Source organism: Dunckerocampus dactyliophorus, chromosome 4 (genome assembly GCF_027744805.1).
Source record: "Dunckerocampus dactyliophorus isolate RoL2022-P2 chromosome 4, RoL_Ddac_1.1, whole genome shotgun sequence".
Taxonomy (NCBI): domain Eukaryota; kingdom Metazoa; phylum Chordata; class Actinopteri; order Syngnathiformes; family Syngnathidae; genus Dunckerocampus; species Dunckerocampus dactyliophorus.
This window is the reverse complement of record NC_072822.1, coordinates 396,505-416,842: the sequence shown is the minus strand read 5'-3', so window position 1 is coordinate 416,842 and position 20,338 is coordinate 396,505. Positions and strand designations below refer to the sequence as shown.

Sequence of the window (20,338 nt, the reverse complement as noted above, 5' to 3'; positions counted from 1 at the left end):
AACATTCTATTTATAAAATGACCGGTACTAGGAGAAACCCATTTTAGCTCAATTTCCTGAAATATCTTCCAATTTGAAGCAGCTGTAAATTCCGAGGATTTGAGTATAATTTTATGTCACTGGGGATCGCTTTTCTGGTTAATTTTCATTGAGAATAGACAACAGTTTTCCTTACAGTCATGATGCCAGAACCTTTATTTTGCACCTCCACCTGAATAGCCATGTACAGCACATGTTCAATGTCCAATGTAGATTTAAATACACCTCACGGTGATACTTGGACACGTCATCAGTGATAAACCCGGGGTCATAGGGTGTTTCGGGTCTTTAATCATCAGACACCCTCGCCCGGGCAACCCAACCGGGATTGATCAGACCCCGGCTTGTGTCCAAGTAGCGCTCCACGGATCCCCCGTAGTGATCCACAGCCACCAGGAGGTGGACTGCAGGTGACTGCAGTCCTCTAACTCCAAGGAGTTTGAACACTCGCTGTAGTGAGGGGCCTGCGAAACCTCTGCAACCAATTTCGACTGGTTCACAGCGGGCTTTCCAGCCTTTGCTCCGGCACTCCGTAATGAGCTCTGAATATTTGGCCCTCTTACGCTCATTGGCTTTGTCGACCCGGTCTTCCCAGGGGACTGTCAGCTCCAATAGCACCACCTGCTTAGTTGACTCCGATGTTAGCACCATGTCTGGCCGGAGCGAGGTGGTAGCAATGTCTGCCGGGAACTTTAGTTGCCTTCCCAAGTCCACTTGGAGCTGCCAGTCACGAGCGGTGGTGAGAAGCCCCCCTGCGGTGTTGAGCTGGTGGCTTACCCTCTGCCCTGCTCTGATGAATGTGATTGATTGCTTTGGGGTGACCTGGGACTTGCTGTACTGTATTGCAGCGCAGATGGAATCCGCCAAGGCTTTTAAAACTTGGTCGTGGCACCAGCGATACCGCCCCTCCCCTAGAGCCATTGGGCAACAGCTCAGGATGTGCTGCAAGGTTCCCCTCCTCTGGCAAAGCTTGCACTCTGGGGTGTGTGCCAGGCCCCAGGTGTGCAGATTAGCTGGACTTGGAAGGACGTCATACACTGACTGTATGAGGAACTTTGTCCGCAGAGGTTCCGCTCTCCAGAGCTCTGCCCAGGATAGTTTGCGCGGTTCCACATGCTCCCACCTTGTCCAAGCCCCCTGCCTGGACATGCCAACCATCCTGCGGCAGCGTTGTTCCTCCACCTCTGCCCGGATCTCATTTTGGACAAGTCGGCGCTTCTCATTGCCGCGAGCCTGGTCGTACTGTGGCCTGGGAAAGCTGCCAAGACCTGCCCTACCCATTGCCACGGTTCCCACCAAGGTCTTGTGTCTCAGCCGCACCCCTGCCCTGCCCACAGCTTTTTGTGCCTGCCACTTCCTTCCAGTTTTAACCACAATCCCTGCCGATGCCACCTTGATGTCTGTGGAGTCCCTGTACATCAACACCTCTCTGGATCGGGTGACCTTGAACTCCTCTGAAAGTCCACTGAGGGGGAGGTGCAGCTTGGTGGAATGGCCATATAAGGCGATGCTGCTCAGGGACCTAGGGAGCCCCAGCCATCTCCTGAGAAACTGGCTGATGGTCCTCTCTAGTGCTTCTACAGTTGTTATTGGTACCTCATAGACTAACAGGGGCCAGAGTATCCTGGGCAGGACACCGTGCTGGTACATCCAGGCCTTAAATTTTCCTGGGAGACCCGATTTGTCTATGGCTGTGAGCCAAGAAGTCAGGTCGCTCTTCGTCTGCAGCACAGCTGCTGCATCCTTCAGGGAGCTGTCAAAGATTTTGCCCAGGCTCTTGACAGGTTTTTCGGTCACCATTGGAATCTTGGTCCCTCCAAGTGCAAAGTGGCAATGACCAGCCACCTTACCCTTCCTCAGGACCAGAAACCTGGATTTTGCTGCCTTGAAGCTCATCTTTGCCCAGGAGATGAGCCGTTCAAGCCCCCTGAAGGAGCCACCTGCACCCAGGAACAGATGTAGTCATCACTGTCAAGTCGTCCATAAAGGCCCTTATGGGGGGCTGCCGGGTCCCTGATCTTGATTTTGGACCTCTGCATTCAACCTCCACGGACTTGACAATCATGTTCATGGCCAAGGAGAATAATGACACCGAGATTGTACAGCCGGTGATTATCCCCTTCTCCAGGCGGTGCCAGCCAGATGTTACTTTATTGGAGGAGACTCTTGCGCTAAAATCGTCGTAATAGTCCATGATGAGGTTGCAGATCTTCCCAGGAACGTGGTATCTTGTCAATGCTGTCTCGACAAGCTTGTGCGGGATGGATCCATAGACGTTGGTTAGGTCAAGCCAGACAGTTGCCAAGTCTCCTTTGCCTTCCCTTGCCTCCCGGATCAACTGCGTCACCACTCCTGTATGCTCCAAGCACCCCAGGCACTCCTGGAACTCCCCCCTTCTGGACTGAGGTGTCTATGTAGGCATTCTTCAAGAGGAACTCTGTTAGTCGTTGGGACACGATCTTAAAGAAAATCTTGTTCTCAACGCTGAGCAGCGAGATTATACAAAACTGCTCGATGTTGCTAGAGTTCTCTTCCTTTGGGATCCAGACGCCTTCGGCATGTCTCCACTGTGCGGCGACTTTCCCTCTTTGCCAGATCACCTTCGAGATCTTCCAGAGACGTTTGAGGAGCCGTGGACACTGCTTATAGACCTTGTAAGGTACACCACTCGGACCGGGGACCGAACAAGATCTTGCAGTTCTGACAGCTTCCCTTACCTCTGACAGGGTGGGCTCATCACTGTTGAATTGGAACACTGGTTCTGGAGGTGTCACCAGGGCCTTGCAAGTGCCAAGCTCTTGGTTTCTTGTGGCGTCACAGAAGGTGCCGTTGAGATAGTTGTCAATCTCTCCTATGGGGCAAGCAAGGTGGCCACTTCGCTTCTGGCCCAGTAGCTTCTTCATGAAGGCAAAGGGGTTTCCAATAAAGGCACTCCGCTTCCGAGCCCGTTCCTTTCCCTTCCTTCGGTGCCATTCAGCCCTCCTCAACGTAATGAGCTTTTTCCTTATGATGCTGGTGAGTTTCAACAGAGCAGGTCTCTCCTCTTCCGTGGCTGCCTTAAACTGATGTCTCAAGGATTTCAAGTCTTGCCTCAGCTGGCTTATCTTGACTTCCCGCCGATTGAGACACAACCCCCTCTAAATCCGCGCCTGGATTGGGTGTCAGAACGCAAACTGACATGTTACAAGCATTATTTTCATTATGTCTGACGCTGAGATAAACTTTCACTGCTTTTCCATCGCCTTGTTTTCAACTATTTCATGTTTTCGTGCATTAAACCATGTACACTCACATTGGAGTAAATCATTTCAACGACATGCACCGTTATTCGCTTTAATGTCCAAAATACTGCACAAATATACCGAGTATGTTTATATAGTGTAATTGTCATGTTCTTACACTTGAATGCCCCTAGATGGCATTAATATGTTAGGCGCCTGTGGAGTATATCAAATAAAGACACAAATCAAGTAAATAAAGAAACCAAACACGAGATAAGTTTCTCTTTTTTAGTTATATGATGAAGATATCACAGTGTATGTGGCTGTAGCCTATACTTACCCAGCGACCCCTGTGCGCTCCCCGGAACTGCTTCGATGTCACGTGAATGATACCCAACAAGAGAGATACTCTAAACAGTATATCATTTTTGCAAAAGATAAACAAAAACAGTTACAGTTGCATATTTAGAGAAAATGTATTCTTTATGACGTCGTATGGCCTCAATGTAACGTTTTTTTTACTTTAATTTTATTTAAAAAATAATAATAAAAAAAAAAACATCCGCAAGTAAGTTTCGGTCGGACCGGAAGTGAAGACGGGGGAAGGAAAAGGGAGGTGGACTGGAGATGGTGAATGCCGCATTTGTTTTGTCTTTCTGAGTCTTTGAGCCGAACCTCCTCTTTGCTATTTGGGTCCGCGTTGACGGTCCAATTTGTAAAATGAGCGAACTCTGTCTGACCTCGTCTGCTAAGACTCGGACGTCGTTCGTTGTCGCGTTGTAGCGCACAGCCTGCTGGGTAATATGCCTCAGACCACAACAACAAACAACAAATCAGGTGTTCAAGCTAGCTCATTTTCCCGCCTAATCACTGCACTTGTCGTGTAGATGTTGATTGTGTTTTCATGCTTTCTGGAACATTCAACATCCGCGTGACTGCGTGTGTGTGTTCGCGTGTGTAGTCATGAACCTGAGTGAGCAGAGAGACAGGATCCAGCAGCAAGTGGAAGACTTGGAAAGAAGTTTGTGTGCCACCAAGACGGAGCTAGATCTTCTCAGCAGCGACACGGGTTAGTTATGTATTCATTTATGACATATAGGTGCTGTTTATTGGAATGAATAATAAGACTACGCGTAAGACAATCATGAGTCATGGTGTCTGGTAGCAACGTTGACCTGCTGCAATGTGTTTTGGCTAGATGACGAGTCTAATGTGGACACTGACGAGGAGGTGGGCCAGGTAACACACACACGTTATCGTTGTTCTGATGTGTTACCAAGATGCTCATCTCCATCTACATCCTCATAAAGTGGATGGAGAGACAACACAATACACGCCCACATGAAGACTTGGGTGTGTGTGTGTGTGTACACAGGTGACTGCAGGTCTGCTGGCTCAGAGAGACAAGATCCAAAGTGAGATCCAAAACCTGGAGAACTTTCTGGGGACGCGCAGTCCTGTCATTGTGTCAGGTAGCTACTGTCTGTCCACGTGGACACCCTCTTTCTGTCATGTGACCATGTCGTCTCTCTCTGTCTGTCTGTGTCTGTTTTAGATGATGAGAGCAGCAGCAGCAACAGTGAGGTGAGTTGTCCAAGGAACGTGTTCTCTGCACATGTCCTACAACCTGCTAAGTAACACCTGTGTGTGTGTGCATACCTGCGTGTGTGTCAGCTGGGCCTGCCCGTGTCAGTGGACTTGTGTCTTCAGATGAACTTGGTGTACCAGCAGGTCCTTCAGGAGAAACTCCAACAGCTGGAGATGCTCATGGCTCACAACCTGAGACAACAGGTCACTACACACACGCACACACCAGTCTTTACACAACACACAAATAACACAACACTAGTCCAACAGGGTGTGTGTGTGTGTGTGTAGAAGGAAGTTTTGTCTCAGTTGTCTGGACCAATGAGAGATGCTTCCAGAGAAGACCTCGCCTCCTCGTCGTACACCAAGCCCACAACCTTGTTCCTGGGTCACTTCCTGAAACCGTACTTCAAGGACAAAGTGACGGGACTGGTGAGGTCCACGTGCCCATCATTGCCAGGTGTCGTGTCCACTAATAAAACGCCTCGTATGTCTCTGCTCAGGGTCCTCCCGCCAACCAGGAGACACAGGAGAAGATGATGAAGATGAAGGGTTGCCTGGACAACAACAAGATTAAAGTCAAACGATGTGAGGACCACCATGATGTTGATGACATATTTATGTCCTCCACGTGTCCTCTGTATGTATTGACCATGTCTTCTGCGTGTTTACAGGGGAGAGTTGGCAGAAGACGTTGTTGATAGACGCAGTGTCCAGAGACAGTCTGAGGAGACTCATCCAGCCTAAACTGTCCAGGTTTTTTTTCTTCTCTTCTTCCCCATCCACAGTCCTCCTGTACATGTTCACCTTTGTTTTCATGTGTGTCTCAGGGTGGACTACCTAAGTCAGAAGTTGTCCTCTGCAGACGAATCCAATGGACATCAGCTCCGATTGACCATTGAAAGTCTGGAGAAAGAAATTGAATCCCTCAGGTGTGTGTGTGCATGTGTGTATGTATGTGCGTGCGTGCGTGTGTCGCTTAGCACTGAAGGCTCACTGGTGTGCTGTGATTGGTCAGAGGGAGGAAGGCAGAGGAGCTGATTGGAAATCAGTTTGAGGATCACGACTGGCAGAAGATCGCCAACATTGACGTAAGTGTCAGTGACAGCTGCTACCGAAGATTGTCTACCAGCGTTGAGATGCTTCTCTCCTGCTCAGTTTGAAGGACTGAGGGAGGCGGAGGACATTCGTCTCTTCTGGCAGAACTTCCTTCACCCGTCCATCAACAAGAGCCGCTGGAGTGCGGAGGAAGTGCAGAAGCTGAGGGAGCTCAGTAGGAGACACAAAGAGAGAAACTGGGACCTCATTGCTGCGGAGCTGGGGGTAAGGGTGGGGACGGGGGAGCTGGTCGTAGTTCACGTGTTCTCACGGTGTCTTGTGGGTCCACCAGACAGGTCGCACTGCCTTCATGTGTCTTCAGACCTTCCAGAGGTTCATATCGGACTCGTTGAAGCGCCGGACGTGGACCGAGAGTGAAGACAAGAAGTTCCGGGAGCTGGTGGACAAGATGAGGATCGGGAACTTTATCCCTTACACGCAGAGTAAGGATGAGCCATCTGCACACGCCCCACACACGCTCGTGACACACCTCTTCCTGTTCCTCAGTCAGTTACTTCATGGAGGGCAGGGACACGCCACAGCTCATCTACAGGTGGTGCCAGGTTCTGGACCCTAGTCTGAAGAAAGGACCGTGGTCCAAGGAGGAAGACCAGGTCAGCTTTCTTGTAAGGTCCAAGTATGTGCTGATGTTCTCTCATGAAACTCCTCAACTCCATTGCAGATGCTGCTGCGAGCCGTCGCGCGTCACGGAGGGAAAAGCTGGTGGAAGATCCGATTGGAGGTTCCTGGACGCACTGACAGCGCCTGCAGAGACCGGTGGGGAAGACGAGGACTAAGATGTTTCCCTTGTCTCCTCAGGACATGATGGACTGACCCTCCGTGCATGCGTGTGTGCTGTGCAGGTACAAGGACTGTCTGAAGGAGGGAACCAAGAAAGGTACTTTTGATGATGAGGAGTTGGAGCTCCTGAAGAAGCTGGTGGACAAACATGGAGTTGGTGAGTCTGCATCCGGTTTCAAAACACAAAGTCTTCTTACTCAGCAAACATTAGCATCTTACACCTGTACATTTATTAGCATGTTAGCCAGTGTGGCTAACGCTTCCTGTGTGTTTCTGTCAGGTCGCTGGGCAAAGATTGCTGCAGAGGTTCCAAACAGGAACGACGCTCAGTGTTTGAGAGCGTGGAAGACCGTGAAGAGACGCCTGGAAGCATCTTCTACACAAGTACACACAATCCTTCTTTTTACCCATCATTTTATCATACACTTTCATTCTACATTACAATTATAAAGTTGTCCATCCATCCATCGTCTACCGCTTATCTGAGGTGGGGTCACGGGGGCAGCAGCCTAAGCAGGGAAGCCCAGTCTTCCCTCTACCCAGCTACTTCGTCCAGCTCCTCCTGGCGGATCCTGAGGCGTTCCCAGGCCAGCTGAGAGACATAGTCTCTCCAACGTGTCCTGGGTCTTCTCCGAGGCCTTCTACTGGTTGGACGTGCCCTGAACACCTCCCCAAGGAGGCATTCGGAAGGCATACCGACCAGATGCCCGAGCCACCTCATCTTGCTCCTCCCGATGTGAAGGAGCAGCGCTTCTACTCCGAGTTTGTCCTGGATGACAGTGCTTCTCACCTTACCTCTCAGAGAGAGCCCCGCCACCTACGGAGAAAACTCATTTGGGCCGCTTGTACCGGCCATCTTGTCCTTTGGGCCACATGGGTACATGGTCGAATGCCGAGAGCATAGAGTTGATTCACAGTACCACGACCAGGACAAAAACCTCACTGCTCGTCCTGAATCTGATATTCAACTATCCTCCTCTACAGAACCCCTGAATAAACCAGGAAGGCTGAGGAGTGATCCTACGATAGTTGGAACACACTGTCATTATTTGTTCTCTCTTCCTAAAAAGGGGGACCACCACTGTGCTCTGCCAATCCAGAGGCACTGCCCCAGATATCCACGCGATACTGCAGAGTCACAAAGACACGCCCACAGCATCCAGGGCCTTAAAGAACTCTGGGCGGACCTCATCCACTCTCGGAGCTCTGCAACCATGGAGGTTTTTGACCACCTCGGCAATCTCAACCCCAGAAATTGGAGAGCCCACCATGGAGTCCCCAGGCACTGCTTCCTCACTGGAAGATGTGTTGGTGGAATTGAGGAGGTCTTCGACATACAGTATTCCTTCCACCAGTCCACAACATCTCCAGTCAAGGTCAGCAGCACACCATTCCCACCATACAGGGTGTTGATTGTGCACTGCTTAACCTCACGAGATGCCGGATGGTAGTCCAGAATCTCTGTCTGGAAGTCATTCTCCATGGCTTCCTGGAACTTTTGCCTTGATGACCGCCAGAGCCGCGGACTGCTTGGGTCGCCAGTACCTGTCAACCTCCTCTGGAGTCCATGCGCCACAAAAGCCCAGTCGGACTCTTTCTTCAATTTGACGGCATCCTTCACCGTTGATTTCCACCAACCGGGTTCTGTGATTACCCCCACGACAGGCACCAACCACCTTATGACCACAGCTCCGATCTGCCGCCTCGACAATGGAGGCAGGGGACATGGCCCACTCGGACTCAATGTCCACTGCCTCCCTCGGAATGTGGTCGAAGCTCTCCTGGAGGTGGGAATTGAAACTCCTTCTGATGGGGGACTCGCACGTTCTCAGCAGACCCTCACAATACCTTTGGACCTGCCAGGTCTGACTGGTGGTGATCGGTTGACAGCTACGACCCCCTCTTCACCGAGTGTCCAAAACATGTGGCCGCAAGTCCGACGACACGACCACAAAGTTTATCATCGAACTGTGGCCCAGGGTGTCCTGGTGCCAGGTGCACATCTGGACACCCTTATGCTTAAACGTGGTGTTCGTTATGGACAATCTGACAAGCACAAAAGATAGTTTATTCATCTCCTAGAGAACCACAGATCAGGGGGGTTGTTCTACCCAATCACGCCTCTCCAGGTCTCACTGTTGCTGCCAACGTGAGCGTTCATGGGAGGGGGGGGGGCCATGTTGCCTTTTTGTGCCCGGCCACCAGACGCTCGTCATCCTGCCCCACCTACAGGCCTGGCTCCAGAGGGGGACCCCGGTGACCCACGTCTGGGCGAGGGAAACTTTGATCCAACGTTTTTACTCATCATAGGGGGCTATTTGAGCTACCTTTTGTCTCGCCCCTCACCTAGGAGCTCTTTGGCTTTTGGTGACCCTACCGGGGGCATAAAAAGCCCACGAGATCTTAGTTCCTAGGATCAACGGGACACGCAAACTCCCCCACCACGATAAGCTAGTAGTTCAGGAGGAGATTATTTAAGTCTTTCCATTGATTTTTATGATGGACGAGCAATCGCAATACAGTCTGCTACGTGTGTGCACGTGTGAATCTAACTAAGTAACAATGTAACTAAGACTCATCTTCATCAACAGAGAAGAAGAAAAAGAAGTTCAGGAGCGACGGAGACGAAGATGAAGATCAGGACGCATCTTCTGAAGGTCAAAGTGAAGAAGGAGGAGGAGAGCAGCGAGGAGGACGACGTGGTGGTGAAGTACATGGAGAGTGATGAGGATGAGGAGGAGAGGGAGGAGCCAGTGGCAAGGAAAGGTGATGAAGAGGAGGAAGAGGAGTACTGCATGCTTCCCATGAGCAGGTGGATCCCTGATGAGAAGAACCAAGTCGGGAATCTAGCGTCCAGCTTGTGTCCAGTGACGCTGCCGTCTTCATCAGACCCCTCCCACCACCAGCAGCCCGTCCGCTCCACCATTGTGGGAAAGTTTGGACGCTCCGTGGTGGTGGGCCCGCACCCCCAAGACCTGCGGTGGGAGGAGCGACACGGCGGCGGCGTGATGATGATGCTGTCACATGAGCAGCTGTACACGCAGCTGAATCGCCAGGCGGCGTACAAGCGCAACAAGCACCACCCCCGCCGCATGACGGATACGTCCCTGGACTATCAGCTGCAGGCAGCGGTCTCACCATGGGTCGGGAATCTGCTGATCCCGAGACCAACCGAAGCCACTTTGGCTGACGCCCTCAGCGAGTGTGGCGGGAAGACCAAAGTGGGCTCCACCCCCCTCTTCCTGCTCCTCCTCCGCGCCATGAACATGGACACCACGGGTTGCAAGAAGGTCATCGAGCGGCGCAAGGACAAGTTATTGCCGGTGGACCCACCACCTCAGCCACCCGCGCCGCTAAAGGACCCCAAGACGGTGGCGGGAATGCTTCAGCGGCATCAGGCCGCCAAGAACCGTCCACAACCAGATGTCAAGCCACCACCACTGCTTCTACTGCAACAGGCTCCACCCACTCGCCTTCCATTTCCCAGCATGCTTCCCTGGTCACCTTTATCGCACCCCCGAGAGCCTTCCATCGGCCTCCTACACACCCCCTCCCTGGCCACACCCACTTCTGCAAGTGTCCCTCTTTCCGTTCAGCTCGTCTCCCCACCGCCACGCGCTTTTTCCCACCAGGTCCCACCCTCCTTGGCAGCTCCACCTCTAGCACTGCTTCCTCCTGTCTTTGTCGCATCCAATGCTAATAATGACCACACCTACACTATCATTGGGCCTCACCCCGCCCCCAAAGCAGTGCCCACAGGTAAGAAGCGAGGACGGGAGGAGGAGTGTGTGGGCGGGGCTCCCATGGCTGTCGTTCATGAAGAGAAGCGAGTCCGGAAGTTAAGTCAGAAAGCCATCGAATCACAGGTAAACTTTTTCATCCGCCCCGCCCCTTCAGTTGGCGCGTTTCACTTAATTGACATGTTGTTTGCAGACTTCAGCCAGTGAGATGAGGAGGAGGAGGAGGGGCAGCTCTCCAAAGGTTCAGAGACCAAAGGTGTCTTCATGGGTCCCGGGTGGGCTTGTCCAGATGGTGCAAGCTCCGCCTCCAGGTCTACTTTTCATCAGGCCAAGTGTGCTTTTAAGTCCCCTGCCCCCCCAGTTAATTCTGCAACCAGCCTGTGGCTCCCCCTCCTCAAATTATCCCCGACTGCCACCGCCGTCTCAAAGTGTCAACCCCCCCACCCAAACGGACGACCTGAACTTTGACCCCTCCCTCATCTTCCTGGAGTCGTCAGTGGAGGTGCGCGATTGGCTGAGTGGAAGGGGAGGTGTGGCTGTGCCTGAACTGGGCGTGGCTCTGCCCTACCTCCCGCCCTTTGTCAGCAATCTGAGCACGCTCAGTGTGCTCCTGCACAGCAAAGGCTCGCTCACCAGGACCACCAGCCGGCTGCTGAGTCACCACAGCCGACCTTCGCAGGCCACGTCCACGCCGCAGGCCACGCCCCCACATCTGCCTGATTCCACCTCCAAAGAAGCAGGTGCCGTCTCATGCATACACACACACACACACACACACTCATGTGTTTTGTCTCACGTCAGGCGCCTCTGTGGATGCTGAGGAGGCGGAGCTTCTGTTGGCGGTCCGTCACCTGGTGAAGGAGCGCTTTGCAGAAAACCCCGCATACCAGATGCTGAAGGCCCGCTTCTTGTCCTGCTTCACCCTTCCGGCCCTCCTGGCGTCCGTGCGACCTGTTGCCACACCGTCCGCCTGCCAGGACGAGGATGAAGAGGAAGACATGAAGAGCACGATGAAAAGAGAGAGAAGTGGGAGAGTTGTGGTGAGTACGGGCGGCCATTTTGAGGCGGCAAAAGTCACGTGGGGCTGAGTGGAAATGTTGGTGTCACCCAGGGATCCAGATTGTTGCCTCGTGACGGCGCCGGAGCTCCAGCCAATCACTTCTCAGGAATCAACGCCCAGCCCCGCCACAATGGGACTCAGTGATTTCTCTTTTATTAATAATTAGGTTTTTATTATTGTCAGGGTGTAATTTTTCAGATGTGGACAGTGTCCCTGAATGCATCACCACTTAACACATTTCATTATTTATTATGTTAATCATTATTCTAATATTATTTCTACTCTTTACCAATAAAGTTTAATTGTATTATGTCATATTTCATTATTCTAATATTGAGGGAAAGGCTTCTTGAGACGTCATCTGTACTTCTGTGAAGAAGGTGTCGGACGTTTCGCTCCTCATCCGAAGAGCTTCGTCAGCGAACTAACAAGTGCTGGTAGCCTAGGCCTTAAATACAGTAAGAGTGGGCGGAATTGGTGTGCCAACACCCTCCTCCTATTGGTTCCTTACACTAAGCCTGGGCGGAGTGGTGGTCTAATCCTCTCCTGCTATTAGCACCTAACTCAGGGAAGTGTCGCTCCCTGAGTTGGGTATTAACGACTCTGATACTGGCTCGTTAGCATCTATTGTTCTGGCTCGGCCCTGGCTCCACCTCATTTGCAAGACTAAGAGCTGTGGGTTTTGGTCTCAGTAACCTGCTGAACACCAAGGGTTTATTAACCAAGGGTCTCAACTTCTCAGTGACTCCTAAAACGATACCCACAGTAGACTATATCACAGCAGCTGAATCGGCCATCAGGAACAATAACCTTTCTAGAACAGAGGCAGGGGACCTTCGTCTGAGAATATCGGCCCTTCTCAGTAGTGCTAAACCACCACCGTCCAATATCACGGTAGGTGAGAGGAAAGCATTAGCGGCTCTGCAGAAAGATGAGAGCATCACCATCTTACCAGCTGATAAGGGCAGATGCACAGTGGTTCTCAACACATTGGACTATGAAGAAAAAATAGCAAGTCTAATTAGTGATGCCAACACAGATGAGCAACTTAAAAGGGACCCATCCAGTAGGTATAAGAAAGAATCATAGACTGTCTCCAAAAGTTAGAGAAGGAAGAACTAATTGACAGACAGATGTATCATAGGTTATACCCTGGGGAGGCTACACCATGTATCTATGGCCTTCCAAAAATTCACAAGGAAGGGTTTCCCCTCAGACCCATTGTCTGTAGCATTGACTCGACCACATACAATGTAGCTAAATATGTAAAAACAGTCTTATCCCCATTGGTAGGCAACACTGATCATCATATAGAGAACACAAAAGGGTTTGTGGCGAGTATCAAAGACCTCAGATTGGAGCCAGAGGAAACTTTGGTGTCTTATGATGTGACTTCACTTTTCACATCTGTCCCCACCTCAGCAGCAGTCTCGGTGGTGAGGAAGAGACTGCTCGAGGACTCAACTCTGCATCGGAGAACAAAACTTAGTGCTGACCACATCTGCCAATTATTGGAAATTTGCCTTAACACCACATATTTTCAGTTTAGAGGGAAATTTTACAGACAAATTCATGGTTGAGCTATGGGCTCACCAGTCTCACCCATAGTGGCGAATCTGTACATGGAAGAGATGGAGAAACAGGCTCTCACATCCTTCTCAGGGACAAAACCAAGGCACTGGTTTAGATACGTGGATGACACCTTTGTCATAATCAAAAAACAATCAAATAATGTTTTGTTATTAGAATATCAAAACATTCGTTATTCTAATATTATTTCTGCTCTTTTATGAATGTTAATCATGTTAAACTATTATTATTATCATTAACTATTATTTTCTACCCGTTTGCAGACAAAGTTTTGTAAATAAAGTTGCACTCAGGAAAAAAGCAACCATGGCAACAAAGTGGAAACAAAAATGCAGGCTGGTGGTTCCATCCCAGCAGAACACCACAAACCTTCCATTTGGGATCTATTTGGGGACTCAGCTTTTTCAGCCAGCCTGCAGAAGGTTGTGAGTCCTTCCAACAGAACCTTTTTACTGGAGCAAGTGAACAACATTCCTTCTTCCTGTTGACAACTTTTCCAGGTGTTCTTCCAGCTTGATGAGAGGAGCAGCTGCCTTTGGGGGAAGGGCATCACGTGACACGTGCTAGCTCCAGAAACTAGGATGCTTTGCATCGAGATGAAAGCAAACTCAAAGTTTGTTTGGCTCTTTCAAAATAAAGTTACTCTCCAAAGCTCACTCCCGCCTGAGCTTTTACTTGTTCGATCTACACCGGAAGTAGGCGTGTCGTTGTGTACCTTGATACGAGTCGTCCCTGCAGCGCGAGCGGCTCAGCTGTTTGAAAGTTTAACGTTTTCGATCGAAAACGGACGACCCAAAAGAACTTTTTGTCTTTCTTCCCTTTTTCCTCTTGTCCTTGCTTTTTTTTGAGCTCGCATTGACAATGTCTCTGCTGACGGAGCTGGTTCTCCTGGTCTTGGGTCTCTATCCGAACCTGCACCCGTGCCGGCCTCTCAGCAACCAACTGCCCGGCCTGGCGACCAACGGTACCGACGTGGTGGCGGGCTGCGGGCCGTGCCAAGCGGACCTGTGCCCGGAGACCCGCGGCTGCCGAGCCGGACTGGTTCCGGACCCATGTGGCTGCTGTGAAGAGTGCGGCAACCTGGAGGGTCAGGCCTGCGACCTTGGAGACCGCAATGTGTTCTTTGGGCTCTGCGGAACCGGACTGCGGTGCCAAGTGGACCCCCGTCCAGCGGGAGGAGGAGATGAGGAGGAGGAGGAGGAGGAGGAAGAGCAGGTGTGCGTGTGCGAGGAGCGCGAGCCCGTGTGCGGAAGTGACGGCGTGACGTATGCAAACATGTGCCATTTCAGAGAGGCTGCCTTCTCCAGGCCTCAACTTCACACCCAAGGGGCGGGGCCCTGCGAGACAGGTAGGTCACGTGACTGCCTGTCTGTGACGTCACCCCGCACTCAATAACACCCCCTAACACACCACTACCCCAAAAGTTCCGGTCATCAAGGTGGGCCCTCAGAGTCAGGTGAAAGGTACCGGCAGCAGTCTGGTGTTCCTCTGCGAGGTCTTCGCCTTCCCCATGGCATCCATCGAGTGGAGGAAGGACGGCCGGGATGACGTCGTCCTGCCAGGGGACGACCCCCACGTCTCTGTCCAGGTGCGCTTTAACATAGCTCGCCTCAAACATTAGCCTAGCTTCGCAGAAACCTTCCACTTCCTGTCTCTCCTCCAGTCCAGGGGCGGTCCTCTCAGGTTTGAGCTCTCCAGTTGGCTGCAGATTGAAGGGGCGGAGCCACAAGACTCAGGGACCTATCGCTGCATCGCCCGCAACAGCCTCGGCACCGCCTGCGCTTCCGCCGTGCTGGGCGTGTTGTGAGCAGGTGAGACGTCTCTGGCGATTGGCCACACGGTCACATGCTGTTTTCTTATTGGTCACACGTGTCTCACATCAGAGGAGCTGGCGTCCTACTTGGCCAATCACGTGGCCGTCATCAAACAGCTGAATGACGCCGCTGACTAAGACCACGACTTCTACTGATGCCACTTCCTGCCAAGACTCAACTTTGACCCGCGCAGTGAAAGGTTGCCTTTTCTTTTTTAGTCCAAAAAACACGCTAGAGATATTTCACAATCATAACGACATTTACTTTGGAAAGTCAATAAATACACAACAAACAACAACACCTGATTGGTCGTCTTTACAGAGGCGGGGCTTCTGCCTCCATGTTGGCTAAGATAAGCTAAGCTAACATTATAAAGATGATCTCACTTGTGCTTGTGTAGTACTTGAGTGTAGCAGTTGCAGTGTTTCCCAGGCAGCCCGCCACAGCAATATTTGTCACCAGACTGTCTGTGTATGTAATTAGTGGTTCCAAGTGTGTAGAAAGCGACTAGTGACAAAGCTCGCCACTTCCCCTCATCTTATTGGACGCTTTTGTGAGACTCCAACGTGAAAGCAGCAGTGGCTCCTCCACTCACCTGAAAGGAAACAGCTGTGTAGTTGTTTGTGTAGTAGTAGTAAGGAGTAGTGGTAGATGTGAGTGAGTGAGTGGGTGAGAAAGACAGGAAGTGGTGCTGACGTTGGTTGTGGTGAAGAGAGGAAGAAGAACAGGAAGTTGGACAGCAAACGTCAGCAGAGACCAACATGGACGACTACATCAGGAAAGAAGGACAACTTTACCTGCAACAACAACACACCTTTGGAAAGGTATCACACGTACTACACACTTCTAATACTACTAGTACTACTCGACACACATCTACTTGTACTACTGTGTACTAGTCTACATTCATGCTACACTCATGTACGTATACTACTCTACACTCATGTACTGTATTTGTACTCTGACAGTCATGGGTGTACAGTATGTACTTTACATTCATGTATGGATGTACTCTACAGGAGTGTACACTATGTAATGTACATGTACACTATGTACTATAATATGTACTGTAAAAGGTAGTAATACAGTATATAAATATACTATAGAAATAGTATTATTACCATTATATACTTGTGTTATATTACATGTCATGTACTTTTTATAAAGTATAGTGCACTATTATTTATACCATAGGGTATAGTACTTTTTAACGTAGTGTACTAGTATTTATACGATGTACTATGTGTATATGAATGTACAGGATGTACAATGAGACACAGTGCATCTCCTTGGATCTTATTGTGTGTGTTATGATTGTGTTATGATTGTGTGATTCCCAGAAGTGGAAGAGCATGTGGTGCGTGTTGTTTGGAGAAAGTTGGTGTTCCATATCTCGGCTGGAACTCTACGAGAGTAAAGATGGCGGAGGCGTAGAGAAGAAGCAAAGAAGTGGACGCAAGCAGCATGAGCTGAAGAAGGTGTCCTCTCTTGTCCTTCAGTGTGTGAGGGTGGGGGGATTGGGGCCGGTGCAGATGTGATGTCCTCGTGCGGCTAATGTTCCTTCAGGTCATCCGCCTGTCCGACTGCATCCGAGTGAGCGAGACGGATGTGAACGCATGTCCCAGAGACACGGCGTCTTTCCTGGTGGAGACAACAGACAAGACGTACGTCTTTGCAGCCCGCAGACAACATGTGGACGATTGGACGCTCCAGCTGTGTCAGACCGCCTTTCCTGTATGCACTCGCCCCTCCCCTTTTTACCATTCTTTAGTTTTAGTCTTACTGTCTTCTTCTGACTTGGGTTTTGCTTCTTATTTTTCATTATTTGTGTTGTTTTAAGAGATCAATAGCTCGGAAGGAGCTCATGCAGCAAAATGTGTGTGTGCAGGGGAGCTGGGCGGAGCCTAGCAGGAGGCGTGGCAGCCTAAAGAAAAGAAGCGAAGAAGAAGAAGGGATGGAGGACAACATGTTGTATAGCAGCCGCACAGACACATGTGTGTAATAAATGACAGGAAATGAGACAGGAAGTGAAGCTCATGACAGTGTGTGTGTTTGTGTGCAGTGAGGGATTTCCGTGTGTGTGTAAGGAGGACAGACGCAGCAGAGCGCTGCAGCTTAAAGGGGGACGGCGTCCTGCGAGCCAGCTTGGAGGCGCTCCACCTGCTGGACAGTCGAGGAGTTGCTGTGTTGACATGGCCGTACAGATTTCTGCGCCGCTTTGGGCGGGACAAGGTCGCACGCACACACACACCAACACGTCGTGAGTCTGTGTGGTTCTTACGTGGGCGTGGCCTCTCCTCAGAACACGTTCTCCTTTGAGGCGGGCCGGAGGTGTGAGTCAGGAGAGGGGAGTTTTGAGTTCGACACCAAAGAGGGCAATTTCCTGTTCCAAGCGGTGGAGGCCGCCATCAGCCTGCAGCGTGTCCGTCATGCGTCTGGAGGCGGGCCGATGAATCTGGAACCTTCTCAGACCCCCGGCCCACCTCCTGGCAGCAGAGATGACCCACAATCCCTCGGGACTCAGGTCAGTTCAGCTCACACGTCACATGACCTGAATAAGTGTCCTCCAACACGTCACATGACCAGGGGCCTCGTTTATAAATGAGTGCATGGATACCGACGCAAAACATTACGTACTTTCAAACGAACACGAGAATATTTCGATGAAATAACGCAGTGCACACTTTAGTCTTCATAAATCCGACATGTGTTGCTGTCATCCCACAACTCCGCCCACAGTCATCCATGAATGCTCATGAATAAGCTGGTGCATGTAAGGATCATGCGTTGAGGGAAACATGAGAGACAGTGACTCCAAACAAGAAGGCGGCATTGTGAAAGAGACGTGCTCATTACGTAGAAAGACTATTTTTGGAGGGCTAAGCAGTGGCCTGCGAGTATTGTCATCCATGCAGGTCATTGTATTCTTAGGTCCCGGTGGCCGGGCCTGCACCTATGGGGCCTGGCTGGGCACAGCCCAAAGAGGCAACGTGGGTCCTCCCTCCTATGGGTGGTGAGCTAAAGGAGTCAGGTGCAATGTGAGCTGGGTAGCAGCTGAAGGAGGGGCCCCTGGCAGTCCGATCCTCAGTTGCAGAAGCTATCTCTGGATATGTGGAATGTGACCTCTCTGGTGTGGAAGGAGCCTGAGCTGGTACGTGAGGTTGAGAAGTTCCAACTAGATATAGTTGGGCTCACCTCAACGCAGAGCAAGAGCTCTGGAACCAGCCCTTTCAAGAGGGGTTGGACTCTCTTCCACGCTGGCCGCCAGAGTGAAAGAGTGTGGCCATATGTCCACTTGGCACCAGAACACCCTGAGCCACAGTTGGATTTTATCGTTCGGGCATTTCTTGGCCACTCGGGTGAAGAGAGGGGCAGAGCTGTAGCTGAATTGTGAGGGTCTTGCTGGGAACGTCTGGCGGAGTCTCCCGTCAGTCGGAATTTCAACTGTCACCCCCGGAGAGCTTTGAACATGTTTCAAGGGAGGCAGCAGACATTGACTCCGAGTGGGCCATGTACAACGCCTCCATTGTCGAGGTGGCTGATTGAATCTGTGACCGTAAAGTGGCCAGTACCTTTGGTGGCGGTAATCCCACTCATTGGTGGACATCAGCGGTGAAGAGCTGAAGATACATTCCTTCCAGGTATGGCCTATGGAACTCCAGAAGGAGCTGACATGTCAGGCCAAGGCCTAGGGTCTCCACAGTGGGCTCCCTCTCTCTTGGGGCTGAGGTTGACGAGGTGGTCAAAAAGATGCTTTGTGGCCGAGTCCTGGGGGTGGATGAGATCCGCCCGCAGTTCCTTAAGGCCCTGGATGCTGTGGGGATGTTTTGGTTAACACGACTTGCATGGACATGAGGGGCGGTGCCTCTGGATTGGCAGACCGGGGTGGTGGCCCACCTTTTTAAGAAAGGCGACTGAAGGGTGTGTTCCACCTATTGTAGGATCAAACTCCTCAGCCTTCCTGGTAAGGTTTATTGAAGGGTACCTGAGAGGACGATCCACTGGATAGTTAGTCCTCCGATTCAGGAGGGGCAGTGTGGTTGTCGTCCTGGTCGTAGAGCTGTGGATCAGCTCTATATTTGTGGCAGGGTCCTTGATGGAAGTACATCCAACCGTGTGTTTTGTAGATTTGGAGGTGTCATTTGACCATGTCCCATGAGAATCCTCAGAATCTTGTGGGGGGTTCTTCGGGAGTATGGGGTTTCAGACCACCTGATTTGGGCGGTTCGCTCCCTGTATCATCGGTGCCAGAGCTTGATCCGCATTAAGTTTGACTTGTTTCTAAAGAGGGTTGGACTCCACCAGGGCTTCCCTTTGTCACAGATTATTTGCTTTTATGGGCAGAATTTCTAGGCGCAGTCAGGCGGATTGAGGGATTGGGTCTCTGCTCTTTGCAGATGATATGGTCCTGCTGGCTTCATCGGACTGAATCAGTCCGCAGTCGAGTGTGAAACGGCTGGGATGAGAATCACCACCTCCAAGTCCAAGTCCATGGTTCATGCCCAACAAAGGTGCCATCACCGGGAAGGGGGATGAGATCCTGCCCCAAGTGGGGGAGTACGGGGCAAAGCCCTAGTTTGTTGCATGCAATATTGTACAAAAACCGGGACAGTGTACAAACACTAAGGAAACATTTTTTTGACGCAAATTGTAACCCGTGTCTGAAAAACTTGAATATAATAGAATGTTTAGGCTGACATCATAGGATGACATCACATGGCATGTATGATGACTGACGAGTTGATGGACTGTGGTATCATCTCTCAGGTGAACGTGGGTCTGGACCAGACCATGATGGGGGTCCACAAATTGACCTTGGACGCTGACGGTAGCCTCATCCCTAAAAAAAGGGTCCACGTGACGCCCGGCTATCCTGTTGCCCTCGCTATGAACCCTGGCCCCCGTCCCTCTGAGCCGTCGTCCGTGGGGCAGACATACTCCCAGGTCTCATTTCCCACCAAGTGGGACAAGACAAGTGCTGCGCGGGCGTGCGCGCCGCACCTCAAACAGGATGGCGAGTATTCCCTCCCGTTCCACGGTGTCTCCAAGAAGGCCACGGCAGACACTTTGATCTCCCAAAAGGCTGATGGTACAGAGAGGTTCTACGAGCATGTGGGACAGTCACCAATGGAAAGCAAAGACATGACCACGGTCTACAGGAATGAGGATCACATTTACGATGAGCCGGAAAGCTGCGTAGCCCCGCCCTCTGAGTATGATGACCCTGAGGAGATGAAAGGAGACGCCTGGAGGGTGATGGCTGCCGCAGGTGACCAAGAAGGTCATGACTATGCTGTCCCCAAACCAAGCAAAAGGTCACTTCCTGTCGCCCGGCAGGAAATAGAAGTGGACGACAGGAAGATGTGACAGAATGACATCATATAAAAC

At 51.1% G+C, this 20,338-nt stretch overlaps 3 protein-coding genes and 1 pseudogene across 5 annotated transcripts; 3 read left to right on the top strand and 1 right to left on the bottom strand.

Moving 5' to 3' along the window:
* Positions 1-190: 190 nt before the first annotated feature.
* Positions 191-3,346, bottom strand: LOC129179395 (uncharacterized; annotated as a pseudogene).
* Positions 3,347-3,826: 480 nt separating this feature from the next.
* snapc4 (small nuclear RNA activating complex, polypeptide 4) lies at positions 3,827-11,842 on the top strand. 2 transcript variants are annotated; one of them, XM_054773737.1, is made up of 21 exons: positions 3,827-4,097; positions 4,222-4,329; positions 4,459-4,499; positions 4,636-4,732; positions 4,816-4,844; positions 4,935-5,051; positions 5,139-5,279; positions 5,351-5,435; positions 5,522-5,603; positions 5,678-5,779; positions 5,866-5,938; positions 6,006-6,170; positions 6,238-6,388; positions 6,453-6,559; positions 6,628-6,722; positions 6,809-6,903; positions 7,027-7,130; positions 9,338-10,612; positions 10,680-11,226; positions 11,288-11,526; positions 11,598-11,842. In XM_054773737.1, the coding sequence occupies exons 1-21, from the start codon at positions 4,064-4,066 to the stop codon at positions 11,688-11,690; spliced, it is 3,780 nt and encodes a 1,259-aa protein (XP_054629712.1). In that variant the 5' UTR covers positions 3,827-4,063; the 3' UTR covers positions 11,691-11,842. The 2 variants fall into 2 exon arrangements, with proteins under 2 accessions (XP_054629712.1, XP_054629714.1); XM_054773739.1 differs by having other exon boundaries at positions 3,851-3,890.
* A 427-nt stretch (positions 11,843-12,269) lies between these two features.
* Positions 12,270-15,165, top strand: LOC129179932 (kazal-type serine protease inhibitor domain-containing protein 1-like). The gene is made up of 4 exons (XM_054773796.1): positions 12,270-14,484; positions 14,561-14,724; positions 14,800-14,947; positions 15,020-15,165. The coding sequence occupies exons 1-3, from the start codon at positions 13,998-14,000 to the stop codon at positions 14,941-14,943; spliced, it is 795 nt and encodes a 264-aa protein (XP_054629771.1). The 5' UTR covers positions 12,270-13,997; the 3' UTR covers positions 14,944-14,947; positions 15,020-15,165.
* On the top strand, positions 15,105-20,324 carry dok2 (docking protein 2). Of its 2 annotated transcripts, XM_054773778.1 has the most exons (8): positions 15,105-15,149; positions 15,663-15,774; positions 16,291-16,428; positions 16,517-16,684; positions 16,839-16,944; positions 17,013-17,182; positions 17,253-17,474; positions 19,718-20,324. In XM_054773778.1, the coding sequence occupies exons 2-8, from the start codon at positions 15,712-15,714 to the stop codon at positions 20,315-20,317; spliced, it is 1,467 nt and encodes a 488-aa protein (XP_054629753.1). In that variant the 5' UTR covers positions 15,105-15,149; positions 15,663-15,711; the 3' UTR covers positions 20,318-20,324. The 2 variants fall into 2 exon arrangements, with proteins under 2 accessions (XP_054629753.1, XP_054629752.1); XM_054773777.1 differs by lacking the exon at positions 15,105-15,149 and having other exon boundaries at positions 15,626-15,774.
* The last annotated feature ends 14 nt before the right edge of the window (positions 20,325-20,338 follow it).

Coding starts and splice junctions, on each gene's coding strand:
- dok2 (XM_054773778.1), top strand. CDS start 15,712: ATGGACGACTACATCAGGAAAGAAGGACAACTTTACCTGCAACAACAA. Junction 16,945..17,012: donor TAGCAGCCGCACAGACACAT/GTGTGTAATAAA, acceptor GTTTGTGTGCAG/TGAGGGATTTCCGTGTGTGT. Junction 17,475..19,717: donor CACAATCCCTCGGGACTCAG/GTCAGTTCAGCT, acceptor ATCATCTCTCAG/GTGAACGTGGGTCTGGACCA.
- LOC129179932 (XM_054773796.1), top strand. CDS start 13,998: ATGTCTCTGCTGACGGAGCTGGTTCTCCTGGTCTTGGGTCTCTATCCG. Junction 14,485..14,560: donor GGCGGGGCCCTGCGAGACAG/GTAGGTCACGTG, acceptor CTACCCCAAAAG/TTCCGGTCATCAAGGTGGGC. Junction 14,725..14,799: donor ACCCCCACGTCTCTGTCCAG/GTGCGCTTTAAC, acceptor TCTCTCCTCCAG/TCCAGGGGCGGTCCTCTCAG.
- snapc4 (XM_054773737.1), top strand. CDS start 4,064: ATGCCTCAGACCACAACAACAAACAACAAATCAG. Junction 4,845..4,934: donor GCAGCAGCAGCAACAGTGAG/GTGAGTTGTCCA, acceptor CGTGTGTGTCAG/CTGGGCCTGCCCGTGTCAGT. Junction 5,436..5,521: donor CAAGATTAAAGTCAAACGAT/GTGAGGACCACC, acceptor GCGTGTTTACAG/GGGAGAGTTGGCAGAAGACG.